At 36.9% G+C, this 27,661-nt stretch overlaps 2 protein-coding genes across 2 annotated transcripts in view; one reads left to right on the top strand and one right to left on the bottom strand.

Moving 5' to 3' along the window:
• Window positions 1-157, bottom strand: part of RBM48 (RNA binding motif protein 48) — a 5,489-nt gene extending 5,332 nt beyond the window's left edge. The window contains exon 1 of the mRNA XM_009887916.1: window positions 50-157. Within this exon, the coding sequence (XP_009886218.1) occupies window positions 50-157 (108 nt within the window). The remainder of the gene's footprint in view (window positions 1-49) is intronic.
• Window positions 13-27,661, top strand: PEX1 (peroxisomal biogenesis factor 1). The gene is made up of 24 exons (XM_009887909.1): window positions 13-84; window positions 2,222-2,365; window positions 4,175-4,258; window positions 4,500-4,614; window positions 4,704-5,476; window positions 6,926-7,045; window positions 9,117-9,240; window positions 9,516-9,625; window positions 10,969-11,069; window positions 12,590-12,722; window positions 13,469-13,565; window positions 14,669-14,839; window positions 16,409-16,563; window positions 17,838-18,027; window positions 18,230-18,396; window positions 19,249-19,383; window positions 19,973-20,037; window positions 20,856-20,998; window positions 21,076-21,179; window positions 22,349-22,525; window positions 24,110-24,340; window positions 25,831-26,031; window positions 26,386-26,516; window positions 27,376-27,661. Exons 2-24 carry the CDS (start codon window positions 2,273-2,275, stop codon window positions 27,458-27,460), a joined length of 3,705 nt encoding a protein of 1,234 aa, XP_009886211.1. The 5' UTR covers window positions 13-84; window positions 2,222-2,272; the 3' UTR covers window positions 27,461-27,661.

Genomic DNA, 27,661 nt, shown 5'->3' with positions numbered 1-27,661 from the left:
GCGGTGACGGTCGTCCTGAGCGGGGTCCGGGACTGCTTCCTGCACTTGCCTCCCGTGCTGGCCTCTCACCTCCGCCTGCAGCAGGTACCGGGTCGGCCCCGCTGGGGGCCTGGGCGGAGGGACGCCTCGGGCAGAGAGGATTATGGGAGAGCAGCATCCCGTTGCTATGGTGACACGAATAGCCCTCCTCCCACAGTAACTCCCAGCATTAACTGAATGATGTGTAAATTTTTCAGGTAGGAGGTAAAGTGGTAAATCTGAGCAGAGTCATCATTCTTGGTATTCAGAAATCTTTCACTATGTATTCCTGTATCGAAAGGGACTCCTGTCGTGCAAAGTCCTATTAAGTACACGGATCAGGCGCAGGAAGTGCACCTTAGATTTTGCATAACATTTCACACGTGAAAACGAGAGCGAAGCCTGCTTGTGTCCCTTGTGCGGCGAACAGGAGAACTAAGGATGCGCTAGCAGAACAGACAGGGTGAAAAATGGCAAGAATGAGCGAGCGAAGAGAAGGAGACGGAGCAAAGCTCGGGAGCGGAGATGACGGTCACAGTCCTGGCAAAACCCCTCTCAGCCGGGCTGGCCTCACCCAGCCTGTGTAACCTGTGAATTTCCCAAGGCCAAAACGAACATTTCATAAGAGCAAAATCGTCTAGACTTGTAAAAACGTGCTCTTTTTTTCTCTGGGGTAGTAGAAAGAGGTCGGTGGGGTTGCAGGAAATCCAGTGTTCCTGGATACCAGAGCAACCTGGTCTAGTGGGAGGTGTCCCTGCCCATGGCGGGGGGGTGGAACTAGATGATCTTTAAGGTCTCTTCCAACCTAAACCATTCTACGATAGATGTTAGCTTCATTTCTGCTACCGTTTCTGGCTCTTTTACAAATTTGCTGGCGAGAAGAAAAAGGAGTGTAATTGCTTTGAAGTCTTGTATTCTGTACATAACTGGTTATGTATTCTGTACATAGTTGGTTATGGCGGGCTCCTGCTTTTGCTTAGCGTGATCCACAAAATGAAAATATATGATCTCCAAAGTCTTGATAGCAATAGCATATTGATGCAAACTCTTGAATAAAAATGTTTAAAAGGGAATATATAATTATGTTAATAGATTACACTGAATAAATCATATAAAAACTTAAATGGAGTCAAAAGCTAGATCTAATTGCAGAAGGTATTAGCTAAGTAGATGATAAAATAGTCTATGAAACTCAACATTGTGTGAAGATTAAGATACTCAGGGAGAGGCTTTATCTATGTGAATACAGGGAGAGCTGTAAATTAAATACTAAGTTTGGTAAAAGGATATTGGAACCATTGTAGAAGTTCTCTGAAAATGTTTTCAGAGTTTAACAAAAAGTCAAATAATATCTGAAATTATTAGGATACAGTTGAGAACAAAACAGAAAATGTCACTATGTTAACAAGTAAATCTGTGGTATATCCACAGTGTACATTGTCTTGGTCACTTGATTTTAATTAAAATGGTCATTTTGGGAAAAAAAAAAAGTACAGAAAATGCCATTTGAGTGATACAATGTTGGATATAGTCTCTTTATATGGAAACTGACTGAACATATTAAGGTTCTTCAGTTTGGAATCAAAATAGCTGAGTGGTTCTGGAACAGACTGATAAAATCTTTTTGGTCTGAGTTTCTGTGATTTGTGACTTATTTTACACATTCCCCAGCTCATGAAAGCACTCGGTGTCCATGCAAATGTCAGAATGCATGTGAAGTTTAAGCATATGCTTATGTGTTTTCTTCATTTGGGAAATAGAAATGCATAGTTATACATTTCTGTAAGATATTTGTTTAATAGACTGTAATACAGGTGGAGGGAAGAGAAACTCTTTTCCATACTTAAAAGTAGTCCATAATGATTAAAAACTGTTTAACAATTGAAACCAACATGCACTTCTGTGTTGAGAGTTGTGCAAATAGGTAACGTGGAGAAGAATTCTAAAGAAGGTTTTCATTAATAAGAAGTTGGGCACGGGAACAGAATTATAAAAAAAATAAAAAAAATAAAAGTCTGTCATTGCTAATGGAAACATGCTGCAAGTTATTGTCGGGGAATATTAATTAAAATAGGGCATGTAAAATCCAGAAAATATTTTTCATTCCTTTGATGTCTCTAATCAAATCCAGTTTAGATTGACTACTAGTCATCTTACTTAGCTTGTTTGATGTTGATTTATTTTATTTCTTTGAAACTCATAGGGCCAAGCTGTGAAAGTATCCTGTGGTCATCAGCCTGTATTTTTGAGCTGGATGGAAATCAGGCATCGAGGTCGCCAGGGTGAAAATATTGCAGAGATTAACAGACAGTTAGCAGAGAAACTTGGCATTACAGATGGACAACAGGTTTGAAATGCAATATTTTTTTCTTCTTGCAAGATACCTGAAAAGGTGATAATTTAAAAGTTAGCTATGACCTTCTTGTTTCATGGATTTAGAGAGTTACTTCATTTATATCTGCTTATAAGAAAAGCTAACCATTGTGAAATGTCTCAAACATGAAGAGACTTGCTCATTAGATCATTAACAATTGCCTAAATAATGTTACGGTATGCTTGTGAGTAGGTCTTTGGAGGGTCGGAGGTACTATGTGCAGTGCCATTACTTTTAGGAAAATATACTTTTAAGCAATTAAATGGTTTGGGAAGTATGAGAATATTTTGCCTGGAGTTCCTGTTACTTTAAAGTAATTATTGTTTTACTGCATATTTCTTCTTGTTTGTCTTATTTGAGGTTTAAATTTTCATCCCCTTTTTTCCCCCTTTCCCTCCATGTGTCCTCTCTCTTTGAATGTGTATTTAAATTGGACTCTGACTACTGGACACTGTGCTAAACTTCTTGTAAACGATTCTTTCATTGGACCAAAGTTGAAGAGATGCCCAAGAGGCAGACAGAGCTTTCTGACATGGGACTATTAAAATCTCAACATACAAGGGTTTGGTTTTTTTTATATTAATAGGTAGAAATTTAAACAAACAAGAGTAGAAGAGTGTTACTTTACACAATGTTACTATGTAGTATATTCACATAGGCTTGTTCTCTCATGTGGAAAATTTTATTCAGCATAATAGAAGACATCAAAGAATGTGGCTCAAAGCAGTGTATTATCTTAACCTTGTTTACTTTTTTAGCATTAGTTCAGTGGCAAGGTGACTACCCTTTTTTCTTCTAGCAATTAATAGCCTTCAATGGAAAAACAATTGACAAAGGAAACCTAAGAAAACCTCACCCGACTGTTGCTGGAAATAATCATCTATACAATCGAATGAATAAATAATTAGGTAGTTTTGCCATTGTTTTGGATTCAGGAATTGCATGTTTGCTGTGTTTCATAATAATATGCTCTTCTATTTACCATGTTGGGGAAAAGTTATTGCTCTCAACTTTTGCTTCAAACTGAGGACCTAGAGAAATTTAAAATCACTTGTTACTTTTATAAAAGCTGACTTGAAATAAATCTCTCTCAGAGGACAGGTGACTAGTTTTATATCAAGAAAAAATTAATGAACTTTATTTTAAAATCTATGAAATTATATTGTTTGAAAATTGTTACTTTCTGTCAAATGGAACCTTTGGTAAAAATTAACTTTTGAAATATATATTTAATGCTTTCCGAAAAGCCTAAGCCACAATAGCTTTTGTCATTCTTCCTCATACACAGGACCTTAAAACTGTTCTGTGAAAGTGGGACATCATTCATAAAGGAGCTGGTTTTGCTGTTGTATTGTACTTTTTCCCCATTTCTTCAGATGTTTCTGCCTTATCTAAATTTGTGCGTAACTCAATGCAATTTTCAGCATTCTGAAGTCCAGGACATTTAAAAATGAAAATTTAGAAACGCAAAGATGATTATGTGATCAATACACATTAAAAATTTATAGGTTTTTAGCTGATAAAGCTCTTGATGCTTTTCGCATTCACTTACATTCACAGTGTGTTGAGGTCCCCAGGCATGCCCAGTGCAAACCATTTCTGATATGTTGAACGTCCATCTTCTGCTTATGAATTCCCTAGTGTCATTAAGAAGATGTATGTTCAAAGTAGTGAAAATGTATAATGAAGGAGATGTCAGTTTTCTAGTTGAATTAAAGATGGAGCTTTTCTATGTTTCAGAATAAGAAGTTTAATATTTTGAAATGGTGTTACTTTTCCCAGGTATTTCTTGAACCCTGTTCCCACGTCTCCTCCTGTCAGCAGGTAGAAGTGGAACCACTCTCAACAGATGATTGGGAAATTCTGGTAATAAAACCTTTTCCCCTGTCCACGTCCTTTTCTTACAGATGACAGAGATTTTGACACGAGCAGTTATTTGCCCAATGCTCCATTCTTTTCAGCCCCTAAGAAAATACTAAATGTAGTGGGGTTTCATTGTATTTTATATTTCAAATGGTGTATTAGAAAGAGACGTAGAGTTCTATCTTCCAACAAATGTTAAAAATGTATGCAGTATTTAATTTATAGTGATATCACATTTTCCCAGGAACTGCACGCTTCCTCGCTTGAAAAACATCTTCTTGACCAGATTCGAATAGTGTTTCCAAAAGCCATCTTTCCTGTATGGGTTGAACAGCACACTCACATTTACATCAAAATCGGTAAGCAAAAGTGAAGGCTCTTGTGGCACCTTGAGTACGCTGTTTGGCAAGAGTGCATGCATTTATTGACCTGTTTTGTTCATACTCAGGTACGCTTATGCCAGCAACTCCCTATGGGAGATTAGAACCGTGCACTGAGCTTCTGATATGTCCCAAAATACGCGAACTTCAGGAAAATATCACCAGCACGCCTTCCACAGAAAGTGACATCTTGCTCAAAAGTTTTGTGAAAAATAACACGGAGCGAGAAGAAACAATAAAGGATCCTTTTGCCAAAGCACCTTACTTAAAGCCAGGAGTTCTTGAACAGAGTAAGGCTGATGCAAACGTGACGCTTGGCTCAAATATTCTCCCAAATATATGGAATTTCATAGGGAGCATTTTCTCTCATACATCTGAGCAGAAACAAAAGACTTTGTGTGATAAAGACGAAATGAGCACCTTCAAAGACAAGCTGCTGAACTTAATTCACATGGATTCCATTTTTAGAGTATGTCAGTCCCAGCCTCCCAGCGTGCAGAATGCATCCGCCACTCATTCATTTCTGAAATGCAATGCTATTCATGTTTTTCCGTGGAATTTAGAATTTATTGATTTGGATCCAAACCCTGTAGTATCTTATGGGAAAATTAATCAGCTGCTTTCCCCAAGACAGCGTCATCAAGAAGCAAAACAGAATCAGCCATCTGAAAAGCAAAAGCATTTGACTAGTACGCAAGACAAAAATCATTCTGATTCTAATAGCGGTCAAGCATCCAGTGAGGGATATGTCGTTCAAATCGTTTGGAACGGATTTGAAGACCTAAAGAATGTCATAGAGTATGGCCACAGTGGGGAAGCCCTACATGTTGGAAGAGTTTGGGTCAGTTTGAGCACACTATCTTTTAGGCTTTTTATTGGATAGTATTTTTTATTGGACAATTGTGGAACTGGCTAATTAACATGCAGTTTTGGGTTCTAGACTTTGTGTTACACTCCCAAGTAGAGTATACTAGAATCAAATAATATTTTCTAGAGCTGTGCTTTGCTAAGCCATCTCATTCTGGACTACGTTACTTACTATCATCCTCCCAAGACGTACTGTGGGTTTCTGCACCCTTAGCATTTTTGCACCAAGTGGGGGAAATTATGCAGTGTTTCTGGAGGGAGCGCATGCTTTCTTCAAAATCTGTTGGTAGCCTCTGTATTCATGAGAATGTGAAAGTATCTACTTATACGCATTCAGTACTGCGTAATGAGATTTCTTTTCAACTGTTACCACTTTAAAGTGTGCTTTGGACTCTAGGTATCATCAAACTGTAAAGTAATGGGATCACGTATCCTAGTGCTACACAATGTTTGCAAGTGCTTTTATACGCTCTTTAAAATACATCTTAAAAAAATAATATCAAATAACTAGCTTTTACATATTTTAAACTATTTTAGTTTTTATATACTATTTTGCAAGGTACCATAAGTCTCAGTGCGCAGACACAGACATTTCAGCTTGTTCTGATAGAACTACTGCCTGCTTATGTTCTTTCTTTCCTGGAAGCACGTGTGGGATCAACAAAAATAGATAAAATGCACTCCAAATCACCATTTGACTATTTTGACATAATATATTTCTCACCATTCACTTATTCTTTTGTTGTGAATGAGAGCAAAAGCCTGCAGTGGCCTTTACCGCTAAATCTTTCGAGAGACGTAAAAATTTTCCAAATGCTAGTAACCATGAAGTCTTTCAGACTTAAACATTCATGAGATGTTTTCAATTTGAATATATGTTTGAAATAACACAGAATATTTGAAAAGTAGTTTTGTTTTTAAAAGGGCAAACTGACTAGTACAATTTAGGGAGACTGGATTTTCTCTCTCTGTGCTGCAGATGTGCTTAGTTCTGATCAGTATAATGGCCTATTTATATTTATATGCCCGTGTAAAATTAATTCTAATCAGCAAATGAAAGTAGAGTTGTTCTATACTAAAAGCATTCTTACAACTTTCTAAGATTTCCTCTTAATTCTTCTTTTCAACCTTTTTGTTTTTATTTAAAGAAGTTAGTAGATGGTCAGCTTATGGTGAGCACTTTCACAAATAGGATAAAAGGCAATTAGAAGCGTGCATGAGAGAACAAGATTTGGATACCACCATCAATTTTATGGTTTCCTTCTTCATTCTTGTGCAAATTACAATCAATGAACAGACCAGTGATCGAATGTAGAGATTCTGTTATTGATGAAGAAACTGATGTTGTGTTATATATGCAATGTTATACCTGTTTTACTTTCTGATATTTCCTTTTTCTTTCCTTTTATTTTAAATATTTCAGATTCCAGATGGTCTGAGAAAAAAACTACGTATCGAAATACATTCAACAGTCCGAATTAAGTCAGTTGAATCTGTTCCTAAAATTCCTGTATCTCTTACACTGCAACCCAAACAGAACTTAGTGAGTGATATTGTTGGTCGTGTGTGTTTGTATATTGGAAAACTGATAATGTTGCTCTGGTCAGGTTGGGTTTTTTTAATATTTATTTGTTTCCATTTTTTAGATGATAGTTTGGAAGTTGTCTATCATATCTGACATAATTCCAAAGGATTTTCTTTTTTGATTCATTCCTTTTTCTTTTTACTATGTAAGTTTAAATTAAGAAGATGCTGTGATCTACTTAACCAAGGCTTATCTAATACTATTTTGTATTTTGATCAATGATACTGTAAACATCAAGCCATTAAATATTGTTTGGGGTTTGGTAAATATTTCAAATAGTTTGGCATGCTATCTGTAACAATTTTCTATTTAAAGGAACTGTCAGAGGGTGGAGGAAATAAGACTTCTGAATTTTGACTCCTAGTTTCCGGAAGCTATTAGTGGATGTTATATAGTACCTTCTAAATCATAGGGTCTTCCGTTATTCTCAAATTGTGAAAATTTCTGATGTCTTTCTTATTAAAAAGGTTGTTGACATGAAGGAGAAACAGCATTGGTAGGGAAAAGCTACATTTTCTGTTTAATTAGCTCTCAAACATAAACAATTGCTGTCAAAATAGCAACAATAATCCATAATAATTTTGTATCAGACCCTCATCTGCAGTACATTAATACTGGTTCAAACCTAGCAAATTTTAAGTGTATACAATTAAGCATTTAAAAACAAACACAAAGAAGAAAAAGAATCTTAGACTTCAAGAGGAAATATCCATTTTAACTCTTCTGGGTGAAGACACGCTTACACTTTTCAAACATTGCAGCGCCCAGTGGATTTCCTAAGACAATTGCAGTAAAAGTATTATAGTTTTTATGTGTTCTTTCGTTCTTTACTTTCTTTTAATGTTTTTTCTTCTCTTGCTAAATACTTAATTTTCTAGAGTTATATCGTTGAATCCCTCTGTTTTCCTGTAAGTGAGACATATCCAGTGTTCTGAGTGAGCACCTGTGACAGTAAGAACATACCCAAGTACCAGTTCTCACAGTCTGTCAGATGTAGCTCTGCCATGACCTGTTTCTTCATAGCACACTGTGTGCTTGTTTCTGTGTGATACTGGCCTGATTATTTCCCACGTTAGCCGCCCCTCAAAACTTTAAATACAGCACTTCCCATCATAGCAGGGCTTATGCAGGTTTGTTCTTTATCCCCCATATTCTAATTTGGTTTCTCAGCTACGGAGAAATGGTTGAACTGCATTTTTTTTTTATATATTGGAGTTAGAAGTATTCATCATAAAAAGTAGTTATGTGTGCTTTTGTATGTTTCAATTACAGATTTCTCGCTTTCTTTCCTTTCTGATTCAGTTGAAGTTTTTTTAGTTCTTGGAAAAAAACCAGGCAAATGCAGAAAGAAATATGACAGTAACTTTCATTTTCCTTTCTGAATGCCGCTTCCATGATCTCAGTTGATTCCCCCTTTTTTAGACAGGAATTATGCTTCCCTGATTAGGGACTCAGCCAAGAGATATGCGATCTAGGCTCAATTCCTTTTCCTCTTCCATTTATCTAGGTGATCTGGGGTAAGTCGTTTGGTCTCTTTGCCTGCCTGCTGAAGTTTGGTTTTGGTGTCCCTGACCTGGATGAGCCCAGGGTTCTTTGTATAGGAAGCAGGGTATACAGGGAAGAGAGGCATGTAGTGAGCACCCAAAATAAGTTACAGCTCAATATCAGAGCGTACCTTCGGTGCTCCTTCAAACCCAGGAGCTGAGTAGTGCTCTTGGATCTGGCAGTACAGATAAGTAAAACAAGAATAAAAGCTTTTACTTGCCCTCACATCAGCATTCCAAAGGTGAAATCTTTAGAGGTGATGGAAGATTCAACTTGCTGTAGCAAGGGCTAGACAAGTGCTTTCCATAGAGCAGTTGATGGAAATGGTGTTGGCAAAATGCCATTTTCTAAATAAATTAAACTCTTATATCTTCTTCAGTCTCTCAGCTACCATAAGGGAAACAAATGCCTCGTGCATAGGAAGAAAACAGTGTTACTCACGAACACTTTGTTTTATTTCCCACTTTCTTTTTTTCCTATTTAGCATAAAGATATACATGAAGACGATGTTAAATCTGCTTTCAGTTCTTGGCTGCAGGATTCCACTGCTGATGATCACCCATGGATAATGACAAGCACAGACTGTATACGTTTGTCTGTTAAAGAAGGTAAGGATAATACTGTCCTGTGCTGTAGCTGTCTTCACAGTCCGCTATGGAATTTACTTAGGCAGTAATCTCTGTATACACCATTTAACATAACAGATATCCCTTTACACTGAAACAGTAAGCATGACTTATGCTTTAATAATGATTAACCTTTTTTATTCTTTTATTTTGGATTATATCATATTAATTCAAAATACATGAATCTGTTTCATCTTATGAGGAATAAAAAGTGAATTTATTTGGAATTTTAATAGTTGTTCCCTGGGTTTTCACAGGCATTGAAGAGTTTGTTCTCAGTGTAGTGCATCCTGCGCACATTGAAGAAAATAAGTCTGAGAATATTTTTATACTGAGTCCCAGTTTGCTGCAAAAGACCAATATACAAGTAAATATCACATAGTATCAGGTATCAAGTAATCTAAATTGTTATATTTGGTTAAAAATATATTATGTTCTATATATAACTTATTTTGCTTTCCCTTTTTAAATAAGTAATGTCAGTCTGTTGATTAAATTATATCTTCATTCTTTATATGTTATTTTATAGCCTCAGCAATGGTGAGATTCCAGGCATGCCACAATAGTTACTGAATTTCATAGTCTATATTAAATTCTCAGAAAAATCAATTAGAGCAGAGGAAAGTCAGTACCGTCCAAGTTTGAACATACCATCTTTATACTTAGTTGTTCTTTTCCATAATACCTAAACCACTGTAAAATCACTTCTTGGTTTATCTGACAGGAACAGTAGCTTGTTCTGACAAAGGTGAGACATACTCCCCGTTTAAACCTACCAAGCTCACACTGCTTTCTCTTTTATATAGTTTCTGTGCATTCTGTTTCTTCAGTCTTTCCTTTCTCAAGAGAATAAATATTTCTATTTAATATTAGGATTACTGTTTCCATTAATAATTCTGGTAGAACCAGTGCCCGTGACTCCAGGTTTATGGTTATGAGTAGGGTAACATTTTTTCATTTTTAAACTGATACAGTTAAATTTTAGCAGACAAATAAGGTGTCCTGTTTCAGCTGTTTAGGATGGAGTTTTTTCTGCAAAATTAGGATTTCTGTTCAACAAAAAAAAAAAAAAAGGTAAAGCAAGAGCTTTATTTCTGTTGGTAGTAGAGAAGTACAAGAAGGCTTCTTCAAATTGTGCTAGTGACTGGTACTAAGATGTAAGGGCAAAGCGCATTTCTTAATAGTAGTGTCAGCATCTTCTACCAGCCTGTTCTTATCGGTGAACCTCTCTGTTAGCTCTCTTTGCCTGCCCAGCTTTCCGTACCAGCTCCCCGGTGAACTAGACTGCAAAATTCATGCAGGTGAAAAAAGCCAGGTGTTTTGTCAGGTTGCTTTTCAACCAGATCAGACTCCTGATCTGATTCACTATCTTGTCTCACGAGTACTCCTGTCAGCACAACAGGGGAGGCCACGGGAGAAGGAACAAGTAGCTACAGGTAGGGGAAGAGGTGATACACCGTCTGGTATAAACAGCCCTTGGCCTAACATCTAATCACAGGTTGTTACATCACTGTAAACACTGGCTTGTGTTTTGGAGATAGTTGTATTGATGTCATTTTACTGATGCATCTTTCTTTCAAGTGCAATAAGCTTCAGCAAAACATACATGCAACATTTTCTTTACACAATTCCAAAACTGGCTAGTCATTTCTAGACCTTTCTTCTGGTGGTATATTTAATGCAAAGTACTAACTCTTTCCTTTGTTGTAGGTTCTTTTACATCCTCTAACTAGAAAAGCTGATGGTGACAGCCAGCCACCTATGTGTGATACAGACAGGAACCTTCCTTACCACAAACTAAACGATTTAGGGTGAGACATTTTCATAGTAGAAAACATGGGAGGGAGTGGAAATTACAGAAAAAGAATATTGGTGGAAATGCAGATTTTTTGTAAACTAAGCCAGACCTAAAAAACCTCTTTTGGCTTGTGTCAGACTCAGACCTTCTCCTGGTGTATGTAGATGGTTAATTTTGTCCTCTGAATAGTCTTACTGAAGTGAACAGAAAACTCTTGTACTGAAAAGTTCATCGCGTCTGACAATAGGATGGGAGGTCTCAGAACTGCGTACGTTTCAGTAGAAATACTGATAGTTCAGTGACTCTTGGAGTGCTTCTCAGTGGTATGAAACAGACCTGTATGTAGCAGTAAGGGATACTGGGTATAGTTGGAGGGTGTTTTTAGCTGTGGTTTCCAAATGAAGCAAAACTTGGGATATGTTGCAGTCTGTCTGTCAATCCTCTTCCCACAGTAACTTAAACCTGCTTACTTGTTTAACTAAATTTAATAGTATGGGTCTCAAAGAAACTTAGTTCCTACAAGTCTTACCAGAATTTTCAGCTGAAGAGATAAATTCAGAATTGTGTCTCCAGTGGTAAAAAGTGCAACGTAAGCTCAACAGCTATTTGGTGAACCTGCTAGGTGGCTAGTGGCAGTGGTATAGTCTGGAACTAGCCGTAGGACATGCTGGCTCTTTCTCAGCAAATAAATAAGTAATATGTAAAGCTGTGGTCATTAGTATTAGGGAAGACAGTGGTACTGTGTAGCAAACCTGAAGCAAGGATTGGGCAGAGGGGACACGAGACTTGGAGTATTGTGGTAGTATGCTATCGGTGTTGTGAAACGCAACTGAGGATATTACTGAGGTGTTGTGAAAGGCAACTGAGCGTATTATTATTGAAGAGGGAATGGGAACTGATCAAGGGGTAGTGCGGTAGGGATGGGATGTGGTAGGGTTGAGATGTTAGAAACCAGGATTCATCTATTCATTCAGTTTCTCATGGAACAACACCTTTTGTTTAAAGTTGAAACACAAAACTGATAGCCTTGTTGTTTGTGGACCTGAAAAGAGCACTCTTGTGTTGAAGGTCACAGAGGTTTAAGACAGGTGAAGGGTAAGGATGTCTTCAAGTGCACTATGTGCTGCTTTATTTCTGAAAAGACTGAGAAGTTTTCTGAGCCAGGCATGCTCCATATTCTACCGATTTGTTACATTCCTTAGTGGGTTGTTACTCAGACACAAACAGGTGAAGCCCCAAAATATGGTTAGCTGTTATCTTCTGAGACCTACCTCATGCTAGGGTGGTGTAGAATGACTGGATAATCCTTCCATTGTCGGGGTGTTCTGCAACGTCTGTCTGTGTCCCCTGTGCCACGACTGCAAAATAAAGGTGCTGCCTCTCCAAATCGATTGCCTTTAGCTTTTTCTTGAAAAGGTGAAGTACATTGAAATGTGTCAGCATTGAAACTTCACCATACTGCAAGCTATTATTATTTACATCATGTGTACTGATGCTACCCGTAGGCTATTTAATGCTTTATTTGCTCTGCAGAGGAGTGGACAAATTAGGAACATCTTCCTTTGAACACATAAGCCACAGTCTTCTGGGACGTCCTTTATCTCAAAAGCTGGCTGCTATTGCTGTGGGACTGCGAAGCGGAGGGGTACTTCTCACAGGAGGAAAGGTACACACTTTACTACTCTTTACTTGCAAACCCTCCCAGATTGTTTTCTGTAGTTACAAAACTGTTTTCCTTAGTTTTCTTTGATACCATGTGAATTCCAAAGAATTAAAGAACAAGCTGAAAAAAGAGCAGTTAACTGAACAGAGTTAATTCAGTAAAACATTCTATTATATATATACACATTATATGCGTACTTCATCAATATATATTAATATTTCATGTATATATATAAAATACATATATAACATAAGTTTTAAAGACTGCTACCAATGCAACTTTAGTTTGTTCCCTTGGGGGATTAATCTACTTTGTGTTATAGTATAATAAACACTTCTTGTCTCTGAAATATTTGAATGAAAATAAGAATATAGTATTTTCTGCTGTGTTATAACATAAAATGGTAGTGGAGTTGATATTCTTATTTTCCGTTGCCTCTTATGATGATCCATTTAATACCATATTCCACTGAAACTAACAGATGTCTTAACACTGAACTGAGTGGAATCAGAACACCATCCATAGTGGATCTGTCCACTCTGAATGTGTTTGTATTTGTTTCACTCTAGGGCTTTAGACTCTACCAAGTGATTTAAAGACAGAATGTTTATATGCTTTTGGTGAGGAACAAAACTCGTGTGCATACAGCTTTCCCAGCTTGTTAACTAGTGTATAGCGCGACAAAAACTCCACTGAAACGGAAGGAAATAGTTCTGTCAATTTACATTACCTCACATTTATTTTTGTAGGGAAGTGGAAAGTCAACATTAGCAAAGGCCATCTGCAAAGAAGCGTTTGATAGACTGGATGCTCATGTAGAAGTAATTGATTGTAAAGCTTTAAGAGGTATGATAATTATTTTTTACATCTCAAATGTTTGCTGTAGGATGAAGAAGCACAATTATGAAGTTATTATATTTAGTCTGAATAATTTTTCTAGTATTATTACTGCTTTTGCAAGGATATTTGATGCCCTGCAATGAGCATCCTTAACAGTCTGATGAAAATATAGCTGCCATAAGCTTATTTCACACTTTTATCAGTTTCTGTTCCACATAAACCCACCAGATTCAAACCATGCTTGCCATGCTTATTTCTGATTGTTACAAAATAGGAAGAAGTTGCAAGTTGAACTGTGTGCTTTTTCAGCTGTGCTAGGTGGAATAAATGTTACATTAACAAATCACAAGTGTTGAAGGATACCTGTATTACTCAGTGAAAGGATGACACAGGCACCAAAGAAGGGTTGAACACCCAGCTGAAACCTGGTTTATGGTGGCATATTTACTAACTTAGTGTATGTTGGCAATAGTCATCTGACACTCGTGATTATAGATGATGATGAGATGAATCCTTAGGTTTTGTGAGTTCAAATGAAGTATTTTGCACCAAAGATGGAAGAGGACAAAAAAAAGGCTTTTTTTACTCTTTCATTGACTGGCTTTCGCAAATAGTCTTAGTGTTACAGAGGCAGAGAATACTCAACTGTTTTGTTACAGAGCCCTTATATTGCATGGCTATACTCTTTTTGCTTAAGTCCCTACTAAGCTCCTTGCTCCAGAGCAAAAGGGAAGGATTGATAGAGAGCTAGGTCCTTTGCTCTGAAATTTTTTTCCAATTGCCAGCACTCTTTAGTAGCTAATTTGTAGTGCTGCTCATACTGCTCTGTCTTTAACTGTTTAGAAATTAGACCTGTAGGCTTCTATAGTGGTGAATGAAAGATGATTAATCTCATTTTAGGACAGATGAATCCTTCTGGTGTTTTTTTGATAGAAGATGTGGACTCTTTTCTTTACTGACTGTTGACTCCGATTTAATCTTGGTACCTGGCTTTATAGGAGTAAAGCTACACAAATTGAAACATTGTAGTATTGCGTAAGCAAGATTTAGTCAGTCTGATTATTTTTTTCCTGATATGTTTCGTCATTAAAATGATATTTCGCTTTTAGGAAAAAGATTAGTAAACATAAGGAAAACTGTGGAAGAAGCTTTTTTGGAGGCAGCGTGGAGACAACCATCCATTCTTTTGATGGATGATCTTGATCATGTTGTTGGAGTACCTTCTACACCAGAGCATGAGAACAGCCCTGAAACCGTTCAAAGCAATAGACTTGCTTATGGTAATACTGTGCTACCTGTGTCTGGATAAGAATATAATGCAACTTAGAACTTCTTGCACCTCAATTTTGTTGTCCTACCTGGACAATTCTGTCTGTATCATTATTGCTTCAGGACCATGTGGTATTCCATGGCAGGGATTCACAAATTATGGTATGTAGACCATTTGTGGACCACTAGCTGAATCAAAATAGTCCCTCTGGCGGTTGGAGTAGTCATTACCAATGGTACATACGCCACCGCTGCTGATGGCAGCGCCTGTTTTAAGTACCGCTGCCACTGGTAGAGAATTCTCAGTTCCTTTTTATATTTTTCATGCACTCAAAATACGTTGCCGTTGCTTACAACTGACAAATGAATCTTTAACTGATAATTATTAATAAGATTGATATTATAATTGATATGTCAATTATATATCATTATATATATAATCATATATATTACAAATATCATTAAAATTGATCCTGTTTTATTTATAAAATTATGTATTATTTATAATTACACAGATACATAAATCTGATACTTATTGATGTTTGGAACCAACTTATTTTAGCTGAGTACTAACTTCTTTATCATCCTACTTAGTATACTTTGTAGAACTTCTATTTCACTTTACAATGTAACAGTTACAGATTTTAAAAATAGGATTATCAGTTGTAGTTTGACATCCTATAAATGGCTCCTTTTTATTCCCTAAAATCTAGGTCTTTGTAGAACTTCTATTTCACTTTACAGTGTAACAGTTACAGATTTTAAAAATACGATTATCAGTTGTAGTTTGATCCTATAAATGGTTCCTTTTTATTCCCTAAAATCTAGGCAGTGATAAGTTGCAAAATAAAGTGATCGAGATTAATATCTTTGGGTTTTGAGCTGTATTCAACTCTGTTCATGTAAAATTAAAGCCATAGCAAAAAATATCTTCCATTTCTTAGCTCAGTTTGAGGGAGTTAGCATAATTTTTTTGAAATTACTTTTGAAGTTCAGAGAATCTTACTATCATTTCTTTTTTAAAAATATGCACTTAAGTAACTTGCAGAATTATGTTTCTTATTACTTTATTTATAGGTATAATACATACAACAGAGGCTTAGAGTTTTAAAGATTATTCCTTGAAGATCTACCTTGCATCCTTAATTGCTTTTACTGTGATAAGACTAGATTGCTTATTTTCTAGGCTTAGCATCTATTTTTATTCTTATAACTTTCTGTTTTCTGTTTGCATTGAGGGAATAATATTTCTAGGGCAGTGATCATAGTGGACCAAAAAAAAAATCCACATTTAATATCCTGTGGTAGAAATCATCAGTGATGCTACAAATTTAGCTTTGAAAGAGCATTTCTGATGGCATTTTATTAATGGAACGTACTGTCCTAGAAAACATAACTGGACATTTCAATTCTTTTTTTAATTAAAAAACTCCTGTAAACACGCAATAAAACAAATATATAATAAGATGTTACATTTTGTGTGCCCTAATGCTAACCTCCAGTACAGTAGGAATGTCTATTACGAAATGCAGAATCTTTTGTTATTTTGCAATTCATGGAGCAACGTCTTCTGTGTTTAGTTTTGAAAGATCTGATAAAAGAAATTATTTCCATGGGGAGTTTGATCGCATTAATCGCCACAAGTCAGTCTGAACATTCTCTACATCCTTCCCTGGTTTCAGCTCAAGGAACTCACGTATTTCAGTGCTTCAAATGTATCCGATCTCCAGACCAGGTAAATTCAGGTAAAATGGTTAAAACGTTGTTTGCCTTCCCTGCAGCCTGAAATACAGCTCTGAAACAGCTGCAAAAATAGTAGGTTACACCCAAAGATGAAAAAAAATCTGGAAATCTTAGAAGTTCTTTCATGATACTTAAATATCTCAGAACTGACATCTGTCATTATAAAGTTTAAAAGCAGATAAAAGTAATCCTGTGAAAACTCCCAGTTGGCCCCACTCTCCTTATCGTCAGTGGCAAGAGAAAAGTATATTCAGAGAACATTTCAGTTCAAAGTAAAACAAGTCTGGTTGTCTGACATAGGTGAGATACACAGGTCTCCTTGCTACCTGCAAGGGGATTCTAGAGGAGCAGCTTTGAAAAAACATGGAAGTCACAATTAGATAAATGAGATTAAATCTAAGTGTGTTTTTTTCACTTCTCAGAGGAATAAGTATGTCCCTAGAATGTGTATTTTTTTAAATGTTATTAAAACTAAATGTTCATTTTATGGGAAGGTTTTGGGTTGATTTTCTATATGAATTATATCCTGCTACTGTTGAATGTAGTCTGTTTTGAAAAGTAAAAAGGATAGCAGGAAGACTAAGCAGTATAACTTCATCGCAGGAGACAGCAGACGCTGGGTACCTGTGCGTGCCCTAATGACATGACACAGACATGGCAGCTCATTTGTATTTAGCACGAGTTGTTCCTGCCTGCTTGTCTTCTGTCACAGGCTAGCAATTAAAAGCCACCGAGGAGACTATTCTGTGTTAGATACAGTGTAGCTTTCTCCCACTCCCTGCAAGTCTGCTTTTATAATTTTTAATACTAATACGTGAATAAGGATGAGACATCGCTGGAAAAAGTCAGGATCGCAAAAGATACCAAATTATCTGATGTATGTTTATCTAATGCAATATATTTCATCTCAAATATATTCTGCTCGTATCGGCAAAACGAAAGATGTTTCTTTTCCTGTGACAGGAAAAATGGATGTAAAACAGTAGAATCTGGGAGGTGGAGGGTTGTATTATTATTTTGGGGTTTAAGATAGCTGCGGCAAGGTAAACATTTACAGTTATAAAAGTGGTGAATTTATTGAAATTCACCTGAAGAACTAACTTTTGTTTATATTCATGCTTGCTCAGATTTTGTTATTTGATGGTTTGGTGACATGTAAATATGTAAGGAAATTTTAGTAACTCATATGTATTTACTTCTTGAATTTCTGAAATCCACATAAATAGTAAACTCAATATACACTTGCTGCACAATTCTATTTTTCAGAAGCAAAGATGTGAAATGCTGTGTTCCATAATAAAAAAGAAACTGAATTCTGATATAAAGAAGTTCTCTGATCTTGACCTCCAATGTATTGCAAAGGAAACGGAAGGTTTTGTTGCTAGAGATTTTACTATGCTGGTTGATCGTGCCATTCATGCCTGTGTTTCCAACCAGAATGTATTTCAAAATGGGGGTATGTTGACAACAAAATCTCCTATTCCGTAGTCTCACTTGTGTTATCCAGAACCTGTGGAGTAATACAGAAATAAAAAGCCAGTTTTAATGTTTTATGTTTAAAATTTATTTAATTGTTACATATTGTGAGGAATTTGTTACTGGTAGGCTGTGTGTTCTCCTTTTTTGTTCAGGGTTCTTTCTTTTCTTTTTTTAAGCAGAATTGAATCTGTCAACTATGGATTTTCAGAAAGCTCTAAAAGATTTTACTCCGTTAGCTCTGAGAAATGTCAACCTCCATAAACCTAAGGACGTTGGCTGGGACAGGATTGGTGGCTTAAAAGATGTGAAGCAAATACTCATGGATACCATCATGTTACCTGCAAAGGTACCCAGTTCTTTTAAATTAGTTATCTGAATTTTGTATATAATGTTAGTCAGGGAAGAATGATTTTTAAGGCGTGACACTGTATTCGACAGGAAGACGACAGGTATGATTTTAAGCTACTTTCGTAGCTTTCCAGTCTTCAGCTGTCTTCAGCTACTATAAAACTCCTTCTCCTTCCCCTTCTGTCTTCCAAATGCAAAAGGCAATGGCTTGTGCTTTTCTACAGATCAAGTGTTGCTCTAAAATATTGCAGTATTGCGAACATCATCTTTGCGACACTGTCTGTTGCAGGGTTTGTGATTAAGCTCAGTAAAGGTAACTTTTCCAGCTGTCTTCTGCAGTGCTTTTGCTAGAGGAGTACTCTCTTTTGGAAGAATACCAATCCATCGATTCCCCTTTATTTTACTTTGGCCTTTCTGCCTTGCTAGAAACTCCCAGCATTGAGATGAGCCATCCGTTACAGTCTTCAGAGAAATGACTGAACAGTTTTCTGTATAACGGACAGAATCTTTTACTGTATACTTACATAATTTAATCATATCAGTCTGGGATTAAAATAGGAATTTAGAAGTATCAATACGTACATTATAAAGCTCTTGTGCATCCGTATTCTGCCCTGTTTCCTCTTGGTAGAAAATACCCTGTGTTTGTATTTTATGTACCTGTGAAGCCTAGGAACCCATTTCAGCCTCAGGTAAACTAACCACAGTCCAGACGAGCTCTTGGGATCATGATGTGCATAAAAGAAATTAGACACATTCTGTTCAGACAATAGTCAACACTAGTCAGTGATGTTACAGTGCACTGCAGAGTCATTATTTCAGAATACGTCTTGTTGAAACTCTTTTCCAGTATCCAGAATTATTTGCAAACCTGCCCATCCGACAGAGATCAGGAGTCTTGCTGTATGGAGCACCTGGAACAGGAAAAACACTGTTAGCAGGCGTAGTTGCTCGAGAGAGTGGAATGAATTTCATCAGCATCAAGGTAGCAAGATTTTGAAGATTAATTGATTCATTTTATTAACTGAATGAAATATACTCGCAGGTATTATGTTAGGCTGTGCTTGTGAGGGCAAAATACCAAAGTAAGAAACTCGCATTTAACATTTGGTATGTCTCTGGGTATCCCACCATCTGACTTCTGGAACGTCACAGTTTTCTTACTGAGATTTTTTTTTTGTATAATTATTCATTAGGCAGAATTATAAAATTTAATTAGATGTTCTTAGTTTCCAATTTTTTATAAACAGATCCTGGATTTTTATTCCACTGGGCAGTGAAGTTGAGCAATGCATTTTAAATGTATTTTCAAAATACAATGTAAGCTGTTGCCTTGTTATACTGTAACACATGTTCTGTTATAGTAGAAAAGTAGAAATTAGTACTTTAAAATAAGTTGGAATGCTTAAAAGATTCTTTTGGTTTATCTAGACTCCTTGGCTCTTCTGTTCAGAGGTGCCACTCTTGGTTACAAGAAAATTCACTTTAGTATATGAAATCTGTGCTGGTGTTGAATTACACATTAAAACTGAGAAACATATCATGAATGTTCTTTTCTGATTTCTTATTTTTAGGGACCAGAGCTGCTCAGCAAATATATTGGAGCAAGTGAGCAAGCAGTCCGAGATATCTTTAGCAGGTTGGCTTTGTAAAGATTTGAGTTGTTACTAATTAATTGTGTTGGTTGAAGCTCCAAGAAATAATTTTGTTGTTCTAGGAGAGACATGGCATCAGATCACAAAAGCATCTGAAATAATTAGTTGTGCCAAACCAGATGTTCAGATCTTGGCAAGTTCAACTTGACTTTCATTACTTAAGAACTGAACATTTCGGCTCAGATCAGGAGAGCACTTTTGAAGCTGAACTCCCAGTTCTCTCCATTTACAGTCCGTTGGTTCACATCACAGAACCGTCTTGGAAAACACATGCTGAATTCCTTTCAGATGATTCCAGGAGACAGTCGAGTGTGCCCCAACTAGTAATGGACACTCAGTACATAGGATCATGCTAGACTTGGTATCGAGGTCCTCGGTGCAAGTTGTTTTGTTTTTACAAATCTGCCCTCAGTGCTCGCTAATGTAAACATATCCTACATAGCGTTTGCTTCTCATGTAGTTTACAGTGTAGTCAATCTTTGTGTTAGATGTACATAAGCTAAGACCTCATCTGCAGTGTTTGGATTTTAGAGCTTTCATGTATATTAACACGACAGTTGAGTACTTTAGAAATTATAAAGTGAGTGGAAGGTATGTCATAAAAATGAGCAGTGGTTCCATTGCAATCCAGTTCTTCAGAACCTCTGAATTTCTACAGAAAACAGATTTTCTGTTCTCTTGTTAAAGATAAATGTTCTCTGAAGCAAAAAGCAATTACCTTTAATATTTCTAAGCAGTTTTACATGTGACCCAAACTTAAACAGAATTTAGTATTGCTTTTTTTTTTTTTTTCTCCTTTTAGAGCTCAGGCAGCTAAGCCTTGTATCGTTTTTTTTGATGAGTTTGATTCTATTGCTCCTCGTCGAGGTCATGACAACACAGGAGTTACAGACCGAGTGGTTAACCAACTCTTGACTCAGTTAGATGGTGTGGAAGGCTTACAAGGTAATAATTCATCTGTGTGCTCTTTTTTATGCAAAAGTTTAGCAGATGTTAATGATACTTTTCTGCACTTTCCTAAGGGGTGTATGTGCTAGCTGCTACGAGTCGCCCAGATTTGATTGACCCTGCCTTGTTAAGGCCCGGTCGACTGGATAAGTGCCTGTACTGTCCGCCGCCTGATCAGGTGAGGAAACAAAACATTTTGCATGAGAGGCAAGGAAAAAAAAAACCAAAACAAACTAATGGGCTTTATTCTCCTTTTCTTTATGTTTACTGGCATTCCAAACCTGGACAAAGTCAACTTGATTGCCCAGCTCCAGTTATACAACAGTATAAATTCACTGATTTTAGTGTCACTGTGTTGGCATAAAACTGGGGAAAGACAAGGCTATTTACCACAGTCTTCAGGATCAAATCGTGTTCCTGTGGATATAGCTGATTAAAAAAAGAAACTAGTCTGCAGAAAGAAATTGGGTGCATGTTCTGTTTTTTCTCTGAATTATGAGTCTAGTGGATCTGCCATTTGCTTGAAGCGATGAACCATAGCCATACCCCACCCAACTCTTGAATTATCTGAAGTTTTCAGAGCAGTTTTATTCTGAATCCAGTCTATCCCACTCTTCTTTACCCACATTTAATTTGGAATATTCAAGCTCTTTTGTAAGTCAGATGTGTCACTAGTTAGGAAAGGAATGATTCCCATTCATTTTAGTGGGGTTTGGATCAAGCTTTTGAGGCTGTACAATGTGTGTCTTTGATTCCCCATTTTACGAGGAAAAATTAGGGCTGTTCATTTTCAGATTAGTTGGCATATTTAACAAATACCACATCATTTCATTCTGAAACATACATGAAGAAGATGATCCTGCACCTAAAGAACACAGTTAAAATCTCTTTGTACTCTCTTTTCCTTTTCTTCTTTTTTGGGTTTTTTTTTTTTTTGGTAAGCTGAATATGATCATTCAGGTAAAGAGAAGATTTTCAATTTTGTCATACTTCTCTTTGCAAAAGAGTATATGAGTAGCAGAGTTCACCTTCATATTTTTATATATTTCATATATAAAAATCCCAGATATTAAACGGATATTTAGAGAAATATATTTCTCTGTATACTGTGTTTGGTACAGTTTCTCTTAGACTCTTCAAGAAAATGTAACAAAATGTATGCCTATATTTTAAAGATTGATTACTGTACAGTATGTCCTATATGTACTGTTATTAGGGTAGTGTCTTTAAAAAAGCTCCTTCCTCTCTCAGATAGGAAGTTGCTTGTGACAGGGCCAAAGCACTAGCAATCAGGACAAGGGAGATAACATTTTGCTTTACTGACATATTTTTCCTCCGTTTTTACAGAATTCACGCTATGAAATCTTAAAAGCTCTCAGTCATTCCCTGTCCTTGGCAAACGATGTGGACTTTCAGGATTTGGCAGCAAAAACAGAACGGTTCACAGGGGCTGACCTAAAAGCTTTATTGTATAATGCCCAATTAGAGGCAATCCATACTAATTTAGGTTCAGGTTTAACACAGGTAAATAAAAGTGATATAAAAGAAGTCTCTCCTCTTTTTATTTTGATATTGATATGTTTGAAAGGATTAATTTTATCCATGCTTTTTCAGAAAAAATATGTTTAATAAGATTTAGTTTTCTTATATTTGTATGCAGAGGGCTAAAATCTTAATATGTTTGCAGAAAAATGCAAGAAAAATATAACAAATTAGTTTAAATGCTTCTTAAACACAAGTTTTTTTCATTTTATGATAGGCGCTTAATGTTAAATAGATTTACGTAAGCCAAATTTCTTTATTGTTGTTACGAAGAATGACTGACAGATCAATAGGAGGGATCCCGCTTTGAGTTTCTGAGGAGCAGCTAGCAAATTCAGTTTTGAGGTCGCACATTTTGGATGATGGAGGAAGCAAGAAATGGGTGGGTTTTGTGGAGCTGGAACAACAGACTGAGTTTGATCTAAGGTCAGGAGAGAAGTGGCGAGAGGATGGTGATACCTGAAGTGGCCTGCTCCGGCTCATCTTCCAGGCACCAGCTAATACTCGCATTTCCAAGGTACAGGGTCCCACCCTGGGTTTATACCCCTTATGCGACTGACAGGGCCTTTCCTCTTTTAGCCTCTTCAGCCACCTCACCTCACATTTTTGACGCCTGTCTTCTGGTTCTAGCTGGAAGGGGGCAGGCATGGCTTCCACTACTTGAAGGTCAAAGGGAAGGGTTGGGTCAGGGCTGCAAAAGCAAGGAGACCTCTTGGGTTCTTTTTGCCCCAGCTGTTACCAAGGGATGGGGCTCTGAGGATGCAACTCTTAGTATTGGGAAGGATCCCCAGTATATCTGCCCTAACAATCTTTTCACTTGTGGCATCATTAAGTAAGTAGTTGTAAGGACACCTGATGATTATGCACCATTAGAGGAGGCCAGTGTCTAAAGCAGTGGTCTCTGGAGTGGTGTGCACCCGCCCCAAGGGGCGCACAAAACAATCAGTTGAGGTGCAGGAATTAAATATTAGAGCTTCAAGAGTACATGTATGTAAATTACAGATAAATAAATATGCATATATTTGGTGGAGTGTGCTCAGAATTTTTTTACTGATAGGGGTGTACAATCAAAAAGGTTTGCAGACACCAGGCTCCAGCAACAACTGTAATTTCCACATCAGCGCTTAAATGTGTTTACTATGACTAAAGATGAGTACAGCAATTAGACGCTGTAAAAGTAGACTCACCACAGTCTCCTAGAGCACTTTGCACAAGAGACTAAATTGCCCAGAGGGAATGGTTGAGACAGATGGAATACAGCTCTACAATGGAAAATGTACATGAAGTTTCCCAACACTTGCTGTTACTGAGTGAGACAGTTCAAAGCAAACAAATAAAACCTTAAGATTATCTCCTCGATTATTTTTCTAGCATGAAGACAGAAAGTTCTACTTAAAGGCATTGGATTTTCGTAGCAAAATTTTTTGTAAATATACTCCCAGAGAAAGACAGATTATTAGAATCAAATCGATACTTTCATATGCAGTGCATATGAAATTTTAAAATGCATTTCAGATTGCAATTAGTTATGAGTTAACACTTCTAATGTTCTGTTCTTTGTCACAGGATTTTGGTTCTAGTTCTGATAGTGACTTCAGTCTCTCTTCCATGGTTTTTCTAAACCATAGCAGTGGCTCAGATGATTCGGCAATAGATGGAGAAGCAGTGCTAGAGCAATCTCTGATTTCTTTAGACATGTCTGACTTGCTTCCTGAAGATCCAAGGTCCAACATGTATCGTCTTTATTTTGGAAGCTCTTATGAATCAGAGCTGGGAAATGGAACTCCTTCAGAATTGGTAAATTACTTGCTTAATATTTTGAATTTTCAAAATGTTATCAGTTGTGAAGCAGAAAAACTGAACTAGACAAATGGTATGGTTTTATAAATACAATTCTGTCCGCTTTGTCCTTCAAACTGTCTTCAGCCTATACCTTGTGGTCCGTGGTGGGGAAGAAGACGGGAAGATGTGATCTGACAAAATACAATATGGACTTCTCTGCAACTTTGCAGGACTTTAAAATCAAAATCCCAAAATACTGCTTAGTACCTTATAAACAAGCAAGCTGCGTTCATACTACATCTTACTGTCTGGTCTAATGGCTCGTTGCCTTTCAAAGTTTAATACTAAAACAGTTTCTTACTGTTTGGTGGTGGGGTTTGTTTTGGGGTTTTTTTTTAACTTAGTTTTATTACTAAATGACCATCCAGCTTTCAAGAATTAAGTCGTAATCTTAAGAATCAACAAACATTTTTCAGTTTCCAGTAGAGGGTGTATTAATGGAATAATCTGACCATGGGATTGCGTAAACAACAGAAGTAAACCTTAGCTTGTTGCTTCTTAAGAACATTTTTGCTCTTATGAAGCAGAATTCCTGTTGTTGTATCACATTGCAAGCAAGCAGCTCGTTGTCTGGCTAGCTTGCAGATAGGGATGTGCTGGTTGGCTACCCAGCACCTGCATGGTGATCCGCTGGCCAGCTCGTCTCGCTTGGCTGCCAGGTAAGCAAAACAGAACATGCTGCCTCTCAGCTCCTTGCGCTGAACAGATGACTTCAGAGTTTGCCTGTGATGCATGGGATGTTCATTTTCAAGATTTGTTGTAGAACTGTTATTACAAGAAGTTACCAAAGTTGTTGGACTCTTTTTCTTCGAAACTGTCTTGCATTGATTCTTAAAGCCAAAAATAACTCTTTTTGATGTTGGAGAACTAATTACTGGCTGCTAACGTGCTTTCGTATGTTTTATCTTGCATTATAGTGCTAGTGTTCGATTAATGTATCTTTAGAGACTTCAGTTTTCCTGACTGTGAAAGTTCTTCAGCAAGGCTACAAGGACTTTGATCTCTAAAGTTGCTGAACTTGAAAGTTGCATATTTTATCAAATGCACAGAGAATTTGGAGGTGATGAATATTAAAATTATGAGTCATTCCAAAGCTAGCTACGTAAACTTCCCCAGATTCCAGAACCACTGATTTTAATACGTAAATAAAACAATCGACTTAGTAGACTTTTATTCTTTTTGAGATAGGCCATTGCAAAAATATTTAGATTTTTTCCAAATGTGAAACTCTTCATTTTCAAATATGTGCTTTTCTCCAAACACCTTGGCAAATTAACCTAAATCTTTCTGTTCAAAAAGTTATGCATGTGATATATTTTTAAGAGAAAGTACTCCTTTTGCCAGTGGGGGCAATCTTGTACTGAATTGTAGGCTAAATCTTAATGGTGGAGCTGCTTTTTTGGATCCATAATGAGTTAATGTATTTCTCCTTGTGGTCAATTTAGAGCTCTTTGTGTTTGTCTGGACCAAACTCCATAACTCATGATTTCACCAGCGTGACTCAGAGAGACGCAGCATCATCACAACCTTCAGTGCTTAGAACAGCTTCTCAGGAAGACTCCCTGGAAAATAACCAGGAGCAGCAAATAGAGCACCTGAGGACAGAAATCAATGCTATCAAACCCAATTACAGAAGCAAGAATGGAGTATGGCAGTTTTTTTCCATTATTTAGTCTTAACGCTTTTCTGTTGTTTTCCCACACTTCTTGGTATTTCAATAAATAACTTCTGCGATAATATTAAATATAATGTAACAAAAATAGCAAAGATAAATGATACCTAGTTTGTGCAGAAATAAGCCAGGTGTTAGCATTCATAAAACTAAGTAGTTATTTCTGCATTATTAATACTGGGGGGGAGGGGGGGCCACTTGTGATTGTGTTTATAAATCATTTGTCTGTACATACAATGAGGAAGTTCCAGAGTTACTGATATTCATGGCACTATGCCTTTGCTTCTGTGGTAATTTTTCACCGTCTGTTTATGGCTCTGTTTTCAAGGAGGACAGCACCCTTAATCAGTCAGTGCTTGCCAAGAACACTTTAATTATTACCCAGTCCCATCTGATGGCTGCACTTGAGGGCATAAGACCATCCATTAGCCAAGATGACTGGAAGAATTATACTGAGCTGTAAGTATTACTTTTTTTTTTTTTAATTGTGTATTCAGCGGAGATTTGGTCTTTTCACATTTCTTATTCATCAGAAATACAATAGTTGGTTAATGTGGGGAATGGCAGAATTTAAGAGCTTCTGACCGCAATTTTTTTCAGAAATACTAAATTACACAGAAAATATTTGACCTGTGCATTGTCTTTTATTGTTGTTATTAATGTAGGACCTAGAGATGCAGGACCTCGGTCCTTCCTGCTCCCACTGAGTAGTAGCCCCTCGTATTGTCAAATTGCTGGGTTTGGCTCTCCATAGGGGTCTTTGTAGCTGCTCTTTTTGAGAAAAGGCAATAATCTGCAGAAAAGGAGACTGTGTCTCCTTAGACTTGGAAAAGACTGGAGTGAAAAAGCTGGAAACTGGCATCGGGATGTTCTTTGATCTCACCAGTAGGTTCTTCTGACATGAGTATTGTTGTCTTCCTCAGCTGATACATAGATAAACAGGTCTTACAGCAGCGAAAAGAGAGAAAGAAGGGACAGGAAAGGAGGAAAATGAGAGATGCTTCCCAGGAGTGTATACTACCCTGTCCACTTCTGTTCCTTGTCCCATTTTCCCTCCCTCCAGCCCCAAAAAGTGAAAATAAAAAATAAAAAAAAGAGGAAGCAGGGCAGGGAGCTCGCTGAGTTAGGTTTGTGGATGAAAACTCCAGGTCCCTAGGTCTGAGAAAACGTGCACTCTTCATTTCCATGAAAATATATGTAAACATCTGTAGTTCTGTGTTGCATTACTCTGAAGAGTAATGCAAAGACAGTTGCACTCTGAAGAGTCATATGCAAAGACATTTCATAAGAATTTGCTAATATCTTTTTCTGTTTTCAGGTATGATAATTTTCAGAATCCCAAGAAGAGGAAAGGACAAGTTGTCTCAGCATTCAGACCAGGACAAAAAATGACTCTAGCTTAGTAACTTGTGTATTTGCTTGTAATTGCTAAACTGTAATTGGAAATGACAAATGTGATTAAATCAGATTATTTATATTCATATGGAATTATTAATGCAGCAGTTGAAGATGTTTCTTTTAAACTTACATGCTGTAAAATTATGTCATATTTTATTTTGAAGAAAATTGTCTTCCTTCAGATTGATATTAAATTTTTGAGAACA

This window comes from Charadrius vociferus, unplaced genomic scaffold (assembly GCF_000708025.1).
Source record: "Charadrius vociferus isolate BGI_N301 unplaced genomic scaffold, ASM70802v2 scaffold447, whole genome shotgun sequence".
NCBI lineage: Eukaryota > Metazoa > Chordata > Aves > Charadriiformes > Charadriidae > Charadrius > Charadrius vociferus.
The sequence above is the reverse complement of the archived record's forward strand: the minus strand, read 5'-3'. Positions and strand labels throughout refer to the sequence as shown.

What these genes read in the sequence shown, in the direction of transcription:
- PEX1 (XM_009887909.1), top strand. Translation starts at nt 2,273, where the DNA reads ATGGAAATCAGGCATCGAGGTCGCCAGGGTGAAAATATTGCAGAGATT. An exon ending in CACAAACTAAACGATTTAGG is followed by an intron (nt 11,070 to 12,589) that starts GTGAGACATTTT and finishes TTTGCTCTGCAG; the next exon opens with AGGAGTGGACAAATTAGGAA. An exon ending in TGATTGTAAAGCTTTAAGAG is followed by an intron (nt 13,566 to 14,668) that starts GTATGATAATTA and finishes TTTCGCTTTTAG; the next exon opens with GAAAAAGATTAGTAAACATA.